At 43.9% G+C, this 14,771-nt stretch overlaps 1 protein-coding gene across 1 annotated transcript in view; it reads right to left on the minus strand.

Moving 5' to 3' along the window:
• The window catches only part of TLN1 (talin 1), a gene marked incomplete in the record, with an annotated part of 895,533 nt that overhangs the window by 46,734 nt on the left and 834,028 nt on the right, over nucleotides 1-14,771 (minus strand). The window contains 3 exon segments of the mRNA XM_053700951.1: nucleotides 10,896-11,021; nucleotides 11,134-11,316; nucleotides 11,934-11,996. Of these exon segments, the coding sequence (XP_053556926.1) occupies nucleotides 10,896-11,021; nucleotides 11,134-11,316; nucleotides 11,934-11,996 (372 nt within the window).

Genomic DNA, 14,771 nt, shown 5'->3' on the forward strand with positions numbered 1-14,771 from the left:
ATGGTACAAGAGTATATAGCAGACAGCTAAACCAGTACTGAAACATATCAGCAGAGGTAATGGTACAAGAGTATATAGCAGACAGCTAAACCAGTACTGAAATATATATCAGCAGAGGTAATGGTACAAGAGTATATAGCAGACAGCTAAACCAGTACTGAAACATATCAGCAGAGGTAATGGTACAAGAGTATATAGCAGACAGCTAAACCAGTACTGAAACATATCAGCAGAGGTAATGGTACAAGAGTATATAGCAGACAGCTAAACCAGTACTGAAACGTATCAGCAGAGGTAATGGTACAAGAGTATATAGCAGACAGCTAAACCAGTACTGAAACGTATCAGCAGAGGTAATGGTACAAGAGTATATAGCAGACAGCTTAACCAGTACTGAAACATATCAGCAGAGGTAATGGTACAAGAGTATATAGCAGACAGCTAAACCAGTACTGAAACGTATCAGCAGAGGTAATGGTACAAGAGTATATAGCAGACAGCTAAACCAGTACTGAAACGTATCAGCAGAGGTAATGGTACAGGAGTATATAGCAGATAACTAAACCAGTACTGAAACGTATCAGCAGAGGTAATGGTACAAGAGTATATAGCAGACAGCTAAACCAGTAGTGAAACATATCAGAAGAGGTAATGGTACAAGAGTATATAGCAGACAGCTAAACCAGCACTGAAACATATCAGCAGAGGTAATGGTACAAGAGTATAGAGCAGACAGCTAAACCAGTACTGAAACGTATCAGCAGAGGTAATGGTATAAGAGTATATAGCAGACAGCTAAACCAGTAGTGAAACGTATCAGCAGAGGTAATGGTACAAGAGTATATAGCAGAGAGATAAACCAGTACTGAAACATATCAGCAGAGGTAATGGTACAAGAGTATATAGCAGAGAGATAAACCAGTACTGAAACGTATCAGAAGAGGTAATGGTACAAGAGTATATAGCAGAGAGATAAACCAGTACTGAAACGTATCAGAAGAGGTAATGGTACAAGAGTATATAGCAGAGAGATAAACCAGTACTGAAACGTATCAGAAGAGGTAATGGTACAAGAGTATATAGCAGAGAGATAAACCAGTACTGAAACGTATCAGAAGAGGTAATGGTACAAGAGTATATAGCAGACAGCTAAACCAGTACTGAAATGTATCAGCAGAGGTAATGGTACAAGAGTATATAGCAGACAGCTAAACCAATACTGAAACATATCAGCAGAGGTAATGGTACAAGAGTATATAGCAGACAGCTAAACCAGTACTGAAACATATCAGCAGAGGTAATGGTACAAGAGTATATAGCAGACAGCTAAACCAGTACTGAAACGTATCAGCAGAGGTAATGGTACAAGAGTATATAGCAGACAGCTAAACGAGTACTGAAACGTATCAGCAGAGGTAATGGTACCAGAGTATATAACAGACAGCTAAACCAGTACTGAAACATATCAGCAGAGGTAATGGTACAAGAGTATATAGCAGACAGCTAAACCAGTACTAAAAACGTATCAGCAGAGGTAATGGTACAAGAGTATATAGCAGACAGCTAAACAAGTACTGAAACGTATCAGCAGAGGTAATGGTAGAGGAGTATATAGCAAACAGCTAAACCAGTACCGAAACATATCAGCAGAGGTAATGGTACAAGAGTATATAGCATATAGCTAAACCAGTACTGAAACATATCAGCAGAGGTAATGGTACAAGAGTATATAGCAGACAGCTAAACCAGTACTGAAACATATCAGCAGAGGTAATGGTACAAGAGTATATAGCAGACAACTAAACCATTACTGAAACGTATCAGCAGAGCTAATGGTACAAGAGTATATAGCAGACAGCTAAACCAGTACTGAAACGTATCAGCAGAGGTAATGGCACAAGAGTATATAGCAGACAGCTAAACCAGTACTGAATCATATCAGCAGAGGTAATGGTACAAGAGTATATAGCAGACAGCTAAACCAGTACTGAAACATATCAGCAGAACTAATGGTACAGGAGTATATAGCAGACAGCTAAACCAGTACTGAAACGTATCAGCAGAGGTAATGGTATAGGAGTATATAGCAGACAGCTAAACCAGTACTGAAACATATCAGCAGAGGTAATGGTAGAGGAGTATATAGCAAACAACTAAACAAGTACTGAAACATATCAGCAGAGGTAATGGTACAAGAGTATATAGCAAACAACTAAACAAGTACTGAAACATATCAGCAGAGGTAATGGTACAAGAGTATATAGCAGACAGCTAAACCAGTACTGAAACATATCAGCAGAGGTAATGGTACAAGAGTATATAGCACACAGCTAAACCAGTACTGAAACATATCAGCAGAGGTAATGGTACAAGAGTATATAGCAGACAGCTAAACCAATACTGAAACATAGCAGCAGAGGTAATGGTACAAGAGTATATAGCAGACAGCTAAACCAGTACTGAAATGTATCAGCAGAGGTAATGGTACAAGAGTATATAGCAGACAGCTAAACCAGTACTGAAACGTATCAGCAGAGGTAATGGTACAAGAGTATATAGCAGACAGCTAAACCAGTACTGAAACTCATCAGCAGAGGTAATGGTACAAGAGTATATAGCAGACAGCTAAACCAGTACTGAAACCTATCAGCAGAGGTAATGGTACAAGAGTATATAGCAGACAGCTAAACCAGTACTGAAAAGTATCAGCAGAGGTAATGGTATAAGAGTATATAGCAGACAGCTAAACCAGTACTGAAACGTATCAGCAGAGGTAATGGTACAAGAGTATATAGCAGACAGCTAAACCAGTACTGAAACGTATCAGCAGAGGTAATGGTACAAGAGTATATAGCAAACAGCTAAACCAGTACTGAAACATATCAGCAGAGGTAATGGTACAAGAGTATATAGCAGACAGCTAAACCAGTACTGAAACATATCAGCAGAGGTAATGGTACATGAGTATATAGCAGACAGCTAAACCAGTACTGAAACATATCAGCAGAGGTAATGGTACATGAGTATATAGCAGACAGCTAAACCAGTACTGAAACATATCAGCAGAGGTAATGGTACATGAGTATATAGCAGACAGCTAAACCAGTACTGAAACATATCAGCAGAGGTAATGGTACATGAGTATATAGCAGACAGCTAAACCAGTACTGAAACGTATCAGCAGAGGTAATGGTAGAGGAGTATATAGCAGACAGCCGAACCAGTACTGAAACATATCAGCAGAGGTAATGGTACAAGAGTATATAGCAGACAGCTAAACCAGTAGTGAAACATATCAGCAGAACTAATGGTACAAGAGTATATAGCAGACAGCTAAACCAGTACTGAAACGTATCAGCAGGGGTAATGGTACAAGAGTATATAGCAGACAGCTAAACCAGTACTGAAACGTATCAGCAGAGGTAATGGTAGAGGAGTATATAGCAGACAGCCGAACCAGTACTGAAACATATCAGCAGACGTAATGGTACAAGAGTATATAGCACACAGCTAAACCAGTACTGAAACATATCAGCAGAGGTAATGGTACAAGAGTATATAGCAGACAGCCAAACCAGTACTGAAACATATCAGCAGAGGTAATGGTACAAAAGTATATAGCAGACAGCTAAACCAGTACTGAAACATATCAGCAGAGGTAATGGTACAAGAGTATATAGCAGACAGCTAAACCAGTACTGAAACATATCAGCAGAGGTAATGGTACAAGAGTATATAGCAGACAGCTAAACCAGTACTGAAACATATCAGCAGAGGTAATGGTACAAGAGAATATAGCAGATAGCTAAACCAGTACTGAAACATATCAGCAGAGGTAATGGTAGAGGAGTATATAGCAGACAGCTAAACCAGTACTGAAACATATCAGCAGAGGTAATAGTACAAGAGTATATAGCAGACAGCTAAACCAGTACTGAAACGTATCAGCAGAGGTAATGGTAGAGGAGTATATAGCAGACAGCTAAACCAGTACTAAAACGTATCAGCAGAGGTAATGGTACAAGAGTATATAGCAGACAGCTAAACCAGTACTGAAACATATCAGCAGAGGTAATGGTACAAGAGTATATAGCAGACAGCTAAACCAGTACTAAAACATATCAGCAGAGGTAATAGTACAAGAGTATATAGCAGACAGCTAAACCAGTACTGAAACGTATCAGCAGAGGTAATGGTAGAGGAGTATATAGCAGACAGCTAAACGAGTACTGAAACGTATCAGCAGAGGTAATGGTACAAGAGTATATAGCAGACAGCTAAACCAGTACTGAAACATATCAGCAGAGGTAATGGTACAAGAGTATATAGCAGACAGCTAAACCAGTACTGAAACATATCAGCAGAGGTAATGGTACAAGAGTATATAGCAGACAGCTAAACCAGTACTGAAACATATCAGCAGAGGTAATGGTACAAGAGTATATAGCAGACAGCTAAACCAGTACTAAAACATATCAGCAGAGGTAATGGTACAAGAGTATATAGCAGACAGCTAAACCAGTACTGAAACATATCAGCAGAGGTAATGGTACAAGAGTATATAGCAGACAGCTAAACCAGTACAGAAACATATTAGCAGAGGTAATGGTACAAGAGTATATAGCAGACAGCTAAACCAGTACTGAAACGTATCAGCAGAGGTAATGGTACAAGAGTATATAGCAGACAGCTAAACCAGTACTGAATCATATCAGCAGAGCTAATGGTACAAGAGTATATAGCAGACAGCTAAACCAGTACTGAAACGTATCAGCAGAGGTAATGGTACAAGAGTATATAGCAGACAGCTAAACCAGTACTGAAACGTATCAGCAGAGGTAATGGTAGAGGAGTATATAGCAGAGAGATAAACCAGTACTGAAACGTATCAGCAGAGGTAATGGTACAAGAGTATATAGCAGACAGCTAAACCAGTACTGAAACATATCAGCAGAGGTAATGGTACAAGAGTATATAGCAGACAGCTAAACCAGTACTAAAACATATCAGCAGAGGTAATGGTACAAGAGTATATAGCAGACAGCTAAACCAGTACTAAAACATATCAGCAGAGGTAATGGTACAAGAGTATATAGCAGACAGCTAAACCAGTACTGAAACATATCAGCAGAGGTAATGGTACAAGAGTATATAGCAGACAGCTAAACCAGTACTGAAACGTATCAGCAGAGGTAATGGTACAAGAGTATATAGCAGACAGCTAAACCAGTACTGAAACATATCAGCAGAGGTAATGGTACAAGAGTATATAGCAGGCGGCTAAACCAGTACTGAAACATATCAGCAGAGGTAATGGTACCAGAGTATATAGCAGACAGCTAAACCAGTACTGAAACATATCAGCAGAGGTAATGGTACAAGAGTATATAGCAGACAGCTAAACCAGTACTGAAACGTATCAGCAGAGGTAATGGTACAAGAGTATATAGCAGACAGCTAAACCTGTACTGAAACGTATCAGCAGAGGTAATGGTACAAGAGTATATAGCAGACAGCTAAACCAGTACTGAAACATATCAGCAGAGGTAATGGTACAAGAGTATATAGCAGACAGCTAAACCAGTACTGAAACGTATCAGCAGAGGTAATGGTACAAGAGTATATAGCAGACAGCTAAACCAGTACTGAAACGTATCAGCAGAAGTAATGGTACAAGAGTATATAGCAGACAGCTAAACGAGTACTGAAACGTATCAGCAGAGGTAATGGTACAAGAGTATATAGCAGACAGCTAAACCAGTACTGAAACATATCAGCAGAGGTAATGGTACAAGAGTATATAGCAGACAGCTAAACCAGTACTGAAACATATCAGCAGAGGTAATGGTACAAGAGTATATAGCAGACAGCTAAACCAGTACTGAAACATATCAGCAGAGGTAATGGTACAAGAGTATATAGCAGACAGCTAAACCAGTACTAAAACATATCAGCAGAGGTAATGGTACAAGAGTATATAGCAGACAGCTAAACCAGTACTGAAACATATCAGCAGAGGTAATGGTACATGAGTATATAGCAGACAGCTAAACCAGTACTGAAACGTATCAGCAGAGGTAATGGTACAAGAGTATATAGCAGACAGCTAAACCAGTACTGAAACGTATCAGCAGAGGTAATGGTACAAGAGTACATAGCAGACAACTAAACCAGTACTGAAACGTATCAGCAGAGGTAATGGTACAAGAGTATATAGCAGGCGGCTAAACCAGTACTGAAACATATCAGCAGAGGTAATGGTACATGAGTATACAGCAGACAGCTAAACCAGTACTGAAACGTATCAGCAGAAGTAATGGTACAAGAGTATATAGCAGACAGCTAAACGAGTACTGAAACGTATCAGCAGAGGTAATGGTACAAGAGTATATAGCAGACAGCTAAACCAGTACTGAAACATATCAGCAGAGGTAATGGTACAAGAGTATATAGCAGACAGCTAAACCAGTACTGAAACATATCAGCAGAGGTAATGGTACAAGAGTATATAGCAGACAGCTAAACCAGTACTGAAACGTATCAGCAGAGGTAATGGTACAAGAGTATATAGCAGACAGCTAAACCAGTACTGAAACGTATCAGCAGAGGAAATGGTACAAGAGTATATAGCAGACAGCTTGACCAGTACTGAAACATATCAGCAGAGGTAATGGTACAAGAGTATATAGCAGACAGCTAAACCAGTACTGAAACATATCAGCAGAGGTAATGTTACAAGTGTATATAGGAGACAGCTAAACCAGTACTGAAACGTATCAGCAGAGGAAATGGTACAAGAGTATATAGCAGACAGCTTGACCAGTACTGAAACATATCAGCAGAGGTAATGGTACAAGAGTATATAGCAGACAGCTAAACCAGTACTGAAACATATCAGCAGAGGTAATGGTACAAGAGTATATAGCAGACAGCTAAACCAGTACTAAAACATATCAGCAGAGGTAATGGTACAAGAGTATATAGCAGACAGCTAAACCATTACTAAAACATAACAGCAGAGGTAATGGTACAAGAGTATATAGCAGACAGCTAAACCAGTACTGAAACATATCAGCAGAGGTAATGGTACAAGAGTATATAGCAGACAGCTAAACCAGTACTGAAACGTATCAGCAGAGGTAATGGTACAAGAGTATATAGCAGACAGCTAAACCAGTACTGAAACATATCAGCAGAGGTAATGGTACATGAGTATATAGCAGACAGCTAAACCAGTACTGAAACGTATCAGCAGAGGTAATGGTACAAGAGTATATAGCAGACAGCTAAACCAGTACTGAAACGTATCAGCAGAGGTAATGGTACAAGAGTACATAGCAGACAACTAAACCAGTACTGAAACGTATCAGCAGAGGTAATGGTACAAGAGTATATAGCAGGCGGCTAAACCAGTACTGAAACATATCAGCAGAGGTAATGGTACATGAGTATACAGCAGACAGCTAAATCAGTACTGAAACGTATCAGCAGAGGTAATGGTACAAGAGTATATAGCAGACAGCTAAACCAGTACTGAAACATATCAGCAGAGGTAATGGTACAAGAGTATATAGCAGGCGGCTAAACCAGTACTGAAACATATCAGCAGAGGTAATGGTACCAGAGTATATAGCAGACAGCTAAACCAGTACTGAAACATATCAGCAGAGGTAATGGTACAAGAGTATATAGCAGACAGCTAAACCAGTACTAAAACATATCAGCAGAGGTAATGGTACAAGAGTATATAGCAGACAGCTAAACGAGTACTGAAACGTATCAGCAGAGGTAATGGTACAGGAGTATATAGCAGACAGCTAAACCAGTACTGAAACGTATCAACAGAGGTAATGGTACAAGAGTATATAGCAGAGAGATAAACCAGTACTGAAACATATCAGCAGAGGTAATGGTACAAGAGTATATAGCAGACAGCTAAACCAGTACTGAAACATATCAGCAGAGGTAATGGTACATGAGTATATAGCAGGCGGCTAAACCAGTACTGAAACATATCAGCAGAGGTAATGGTACAAGAGTATATAGCAGGCGGCTAAACCAGTACTGAAACATATCAGCAGAGGTAATGGTACAAGAGTATATAGCAGGCGGCTAAACCAGTACTGAAACATATCAGCAGAGGTAATGGTACCAGAGTATATAGCAGACAGCTAAACCAGTACTGAAACGTATCAGCAGAGGTAATGGTACAAGAGTATATAGCAGACAGCTAAACCAGTACTGAAACATATCAGCAGAGGTAATGGTACCAGAGTATATAGCAGACAGCTAAACCAGTACTGAAACATATCAGCAGAGGTAATGGTACAAGAGTATATAGCAGACAGCTAAACCAGTACTGAAACATATCAGCAGAGCTAATGGTACAAGAGTATATAGCAGACAGCTAAATCAGTACTGAAACATATCAGCAGAGGTAATGGTACATGAGTATATAGCAGGCGGCTAAACCAGTACTGAAACGTATCAGCAGAGGTAATGGTACAAGAGTATATAGAAGACAGCTAAACCAGTACTGAAACGTATCAGCAGAGGTAATGGTACAAGAGTATATAGAAGACAGCTAAACCAGTACTGAAACGTATCAGCAGAGGTAATGGTACAAGAGTATATAGAAGACAGCTAAACCAGTACTGAAACGTATCAGCAGACGTAATGGTACAAGAGTATATAGAAGACAGCTAAACCAGTACTGAAACGTATCAGCAGACGTAATGGTACAAGTGTATATAGCAGAGAGATAAACCAGTACTGAAACATATCTTCAGAGGTAATGGTACAAGAGTATATAGAAGACAGCTAAACCAGTACTGAAACGTATCAGCAGAGGTAATGGTACAAGAGTATATAGCAGACAGCTAAACCAGTACTGAAACATATCAGCAGAGGTAATGGTACAAGAGTATATAGCAGACAGCTAAACCAGTACTGAAACATATCAGCAGAGGTAATGGTACAAGAGTATATAGCAGACAGCTAAACCAGTACTGAAACGTATCAGCAGACGTAATGGTACAAGAGTATATAGCAGACAGCTAAACTAGTACTGAAACATATCAGCAGAGGTAATGGTACAAGAGTATATAGCAGACAGCTAAACAAGTACTGAAACGTATCAGCAGAGGTAATGGTACAAGAGTATATAGCAGACAGCTAAACCAGTACTGAAACATATCAGCAGAGGTAATGGTACAAGAGTATATAGCAGACAGCTAAACCAGTACTGAAACATATCAGCAGAGGTAATGGTACAAGAGTATATATCAGACAGCTAAACCAGTACTGAAATGTATCAGCAGAGGTAATGGTACAAGAGTATATAGCAGACAGCTAAACCAGTACTGAAACGTATCAGCAGAGGTAATGGTACAAGAGTATATAGAAGACAGCTAAACCATCACTGAAACGTATCAGCAGAGGTAATGGTACAAGAGTATATAGCAGACAGCTAAACCAGTACTGAAACGTATCAGCAGAGGTAATGGTACAAGAGTATATAGCAGACAGCTAAACCAGTACTGAAACGTATCAGCAGAGGTAATGGTACAAGAGTATATAGCAGACAGCTAAACCTGTACTGAAACGTATCAGCAGAGGTAATGGTACAAGAGTATATAGCAGACAGCTAAACCTGTACTGAAACGTATCAGCAGAGGTAATGGTACAAGAGTATATAGAAGACAGCTAAACCTGTACTGAAACGTATCAGCAGAGGTAATGGTACAAGAGTATATAGCAGACAGCTAAACCAGTACTGAAACGTATCAGCAGAGGTAATGGTACAAGAGTATATAGCAGACAGCTAAACCAGTACTGAAACGTATCAGCAGAGGTAATGGTACAAGAGTATATAGAAGACAGCTAAACCATCACTGAAACGTATCAGCAGAGGTAATGGTACAAGAGTATATAGCAGACAGCTAAACCAGTACTGAAACGTATCAGCAGAGGTAATGGTACAAGAGTATATAGCAGACAGCTAAACCAGTACTGAAACGTATCAGCAGAGGTAATGGTACAAGAGTATATAGCAGACAGCTAAACCAGTACTGAAACGTATCAGCAGAGGTAATGGTACAAGAGTATATAGCAGACAGCTAAACCAGTACTGAAACGTATCAGCAGAGGTAATGGTACAAGAGTATATAGAAGACAGCTAAACCATCACTGAAACGTATCAGCAGAGGTAATGGTAGAGGAATATAATGTCGATCCATAAAGGGAGGTGAGAAATGAATCCCTGCGACGGATTTACAGAGAGCCTTATGAATAGATTTCCCATAGGTGACAATATGACATCATCAGGCAATACTCACTTTACATCCCTCAGACTAACACTGCACTTAGAGAGGAATTGGGCTTTAGAATGCTTAGAAGCGCCTATCACTGAAGAATCAAGCAGATAATGCTTCACCCCCTCCATGAGAGGCAAGGTTTGTAAAACTGAAGTATGAGTGAGGTGAGGGGTGTATTTATAGGCATTTTGAGGTTTGGGAAGCTTTGCCCCCTCCTGGTAGGAATGTATATCCCATACGTCACTAGCTCATGGACTCTTGTCACTTACATGAAAGAAATGGTGTGATTATGATATCATTTGTTTAACCCCATATACTGTAACCATTGTCTATAAAAGTATGTGATGCCGAGACCCATTCAGCTCTAGGTGAAGGTGCAGAATAAGTGTCAAGTGATAACGCCTTCCCCTAAAGTATCTGTAACGGATCCCCCACTAGCACCACCAGAAGTCTATGTAGTGGTTCCTGAACACCACCCACATCTCTCTGTAGCCCTCAATGGTTTTTCTGCCTCTCCCCTATGAATATTGGTAAGCGGTCTTCTCCCTTAATTCTATCTACAATTAAATGTCCACTCACCTGTGCGATTCCTCCCACCATTTTCTCTTTCACCACCACAGTTTCATCGTGTTCCTGGAATGCGGCAGCTTTCTGGGCAGCTTTTACAAGATTATCGGACGCTCGCTTCACTGCATTTCCAGCCACCTACAGGTGATAAAATATTCTGAGCCCATGCTTACACAGATACCATACTGAACATGGACTATATACATCAGCCTCGCACCATACGCACTCACGAGCACACAAAAACACTGACCTGCAATCTCTTCATTGCCTCCGAATCGTGGTCGGCTTTTACTTTACAGGCCACAAGCAGTTGAGCTGTAGAAGCGGCGACTTGTTTGGCAGATGAGATTAGCTTCTCCTCACTAGCGTGACCCTGCACCGCCGAGTTTGCTGCTTCACACAGGTTACTGGTTGCTGCGGCCACCATGCGAGCCTGCCGTTAAAAAAAAGATCTTGTCATTCTGTCTTCTTATATGAGAAAGCAGCAAGTAAACCAACAGGAAGTCCTGGGATTACGTTAACCAAAACAAAATAGTGGAAGAGATTTCGAAATATTCAGAGAATGAAAAATACAGCAACATTTTTTATCTGCAACCTACCTCCCCCCAACCGACAAGAACCCACAAGCTCCTCAACATTACACTAAGGGGGAACAAACAGCCTTGTTTGCCCCTCTGGGTTACTATGAAAATGCTGCCTTTCCAAGCTCGTGAGAAACTCTTCCCACAGAAAGGACACTGAGGTGGAGGAGCTGGCGACCAGAAGAGGGTACATTATGGCACAGAGACAAGTGTAGTGTAAATAGCCAAGCTTTCTTGCTGTAAATCGCTTAATAAATACTGTGTCCAACAGGGCAACCCTTCCGACTTCTCAAATCCTAAGATACCCCTCTCTGCCCGTTCCCTAATAAGCAGGTCTCTGCTCTGAGCTATAATCTAGAGAAAGTGGTTTCAGCCCTTGGTATTATGTGGCACATTCCACTGAGACATTTTGTCACAGCAAGAGCATGACAACAACAGCGGTCTGCACAAATTATAGGTTTATACTCACAGCAGATATCAGTCCTTGCGACCACTGCCCGTCATCCACTGCATTTGCTGGAATAGCACCAACCTGAAATGAGAATGAAGGTGGTAATATCCACGAATAGAGAGGAAAGAGAGAGCACTGCACTGAGGAACAGAGCGTGAAGAAGAAGTGCGCTAGAGGGGGAGAGAGCGTGAGTGAGAAGTGCGCTAGAGGGGGAGAGAGCGTGAGTGAGAAGTGCGCTAGAGGGGGAGAGAGCGTGAGTGAGAAGTGTGCTAGAGGGGGAGAGAGCGTGAGTGAGAAGTGCGCTAGAGGGGGAGAGAGCATGAGGGAGAAGTGCGCTAGAGGGGGAGAGAGCGTGAGTGAGAAGTGCACTAGAGGGGGAGAGAGCGTGAGTGAGAAGTGCGCTAGAGGGACAGAGCATGAAGGAGAAGTGCGCTAGAGGGGGAGAGAGCATGAGTGAGAAGTCCGCTAGAGGGACAGAGCATGAAGGAGAAGTGCGCTAGAGGGGGAGAGAGCGTGAGTGAGAAGTGCGCTAGAGGGGGAGAGAGCATGAAGGAGAAGTGCGCTAGAGGGGGAGAGAGCGTGAGTGAGAAGTGCGCTAGAGGGGGAGAGAGCGTGAGTGAGAAGTGCGCTAGAGGGGGAGAGAGCGTGAGTGAGAAGTGCGCTAGAGGGGGAGAGAGCGTGAGTGAGAAGTGCGCTAGAGGGGGAGAGAGCGTGAGTGAGAAGTGCGCTAGAGGGGGAGAGAGCATGAGTGAGAAGTGCGCTAGAGGGGGAGAGAGCGTGAGTGAGAAGTGCGCTAGAGGGGGAGAGAGCGTGAGGGAGAAGTGCGCTAGAGGGGGAGAGAGCGTGAGTGAGAAGTGCGCTAGAGGGGGAGAGAGCGTGAGTGAGAAGTGCGCTAGAGGGACAGAGCATGAGTGAGAAGTGCGCTAGACGGGGAGAGAGCGTGAGTGAGAAGTGCGCTAGAGGGGGAGAGAGCGTGAGTGAGAAGTGCGCTAGAGGGGGAGAGAGCGTGAGTGAGAAGTGCGCTAGAGGGGGAGAGAGCATGAGTGAGAAGTGCGCTAGAGGGGGAGAGAGCGTGAGGGAGAAGTGCGCTAGAGGGGGAGAGAGCGTGAGTGAGAAGTGCACTAGAGGGGGAGAGAGCGTGAGTGAGAAGTGCGCTAGAGGGACAGAGCATGAAGGAGAAGTGCGCTAGAGGGGGAGAGAGCATGAGTGAGAAGTCCGCTAGAGGGACAGAGCATGAAGGAGAAGTGCGCTAGAGGGGGAGAGAGCGTGAGTGAGAAGTGCGCTAGAGGGGGAGAGAGCATGAAGGAGAAGTGCGCTAGAGGGGGAGAGAGCGTGAGTGAGAAGTGCGCTAGAGGGGGAGAGAGCGTGAGTGAGAAGTGCGCTAGAGGGGGAGAGAGCGTGACTGAGAAGTGCGCTAGAGGGGGAGAGAGCGTGAGTGAGAAGTGCGCTAGAGGGGGAGAGAGCGTGAGTGAGAAGTGCGCTAGAGGGGGAGAGAGCATGAGTGAGAAGTGCGCTAGAGGGGGAGAGAGCATGAGTGAGAAGTGCGCTAGAGGGGGAGAGAGCGTGAGGGAGAAGTGCGCTAGAGGGGGAGAGAGCGTGAGTGAGAAGTGCGCTAGAGGGGGAGAGAGCGTGAGTGAGAAGTGCGCTAGAGGGACAGAGCATGAGTGAGAAGTGCGCTAGACGGGGAGAGAGCGTGAGTGAGAAGTGCGCTAGAGGGGGAGAGAGCGTGAGTGAGAAGTGCGCTAGAGGGGGAGAGAGCGTGAGTGAGAAGTGCGCTAGAGGGGGAGAGAGCATGAGTGAGAAGTGCGCTAGAGGGGGAGAGAGCGTGAGGGAGAAGTGCGCTAGAGGGGGAGAGAGCGTGAGTGAGAAGTGCGCTAGAGGGGGAGAGAGCGTGAGTGAGAAGTGCGCTAGAGGGACAGAGCATGAGGGAGAAGTGCGCTAGAGGGGGAGAGAGCGTGAGTGAGAAGTGCGCTAGAGGGGGAGAGAGCGTGAGTGAGAAGTGCGCTAGAGGGACAGAGGGTAAGGGAGAAGTGCGCTAGAGGTACAGAGCGTGAGGCAGACGTGCGCTAGAGGTACAGAGCGTGAGGGAGAAGTGTGCTAGAGGGAGAAAGCGTGAGGGAGAAGTGCGCTAGAGGGACAGAGCGTGAGGGAGAAGTGCGCTAGAGGGACAGAGCGTGAGGGAGAAGTGCGCTAGAGGGACAGAGCGTGAGGCAGACGTGCGCTAGAGGTACAGAGCGTGAGGGAGAAGTGTGCTAGAGGGACAGAGCTTGAGGGAGAAGTGCGCTAGAGGGACAGAGCGTGAGGGAGAAGTGCGCTAGAGGGGCAGAGCGTGAGGGAGAAGTGCGCTAGAGGGACAGAGCGTGAGGGAGAAGTGCGCTAGAGGGACAGAGCGTGAGGCAGACGTGCGCTAGAGGTACAGAGCATGAGGGAGAAGTGCGATAGAGGGACAGAGCTTGAGGGAGAAGTGCGCTAGAGGGACAGAGCGTGAGGGAGAAGTGCGCTAGAGGGGCAGAGCGTGAGGGAGAAGTGCGCTAGAGGGACAGAGCGTGAGGGAGAAGTGCGCTAGAGGGACAGAGCGTGAGGGAGAAGTGCGCTAGAGGGACAGAGCGTGAGAGAGAAGTGCGCTAGAGGGACAGAGCATGAGAGAGAAGTGCGCTAGAGGGACAGAGCGTAAGGGAGAAGTGCGCTAGAGGTACAGAGCGTGAGGCAGACGTGCGCTAGAGGTACAGAGCGTGAGGGAGAAGTGTGCTAGAGGGAGAAAGAGTGAGGGAGAAGTGCGCTAGAGGGACAGAGCGTGAGGGAGAAGTGCGCTAGAGGGACAGAGCGTGAGGGAGAAGTGCGCTAGAGGGACAGGGG

Source organism: Bombina bombina, chromosome 2, assembly GCF_027579735.1.
Source record: "Bombina bombina isolate aBomBom1 chromosome 2, aBomBom1.pri, whole genome shotgun sequence".
NCBI lineage: Eukaryota > Metazoa > Chordata > Amphibia > Anura > Bombinatoridae > Bombina > Bombina bombina.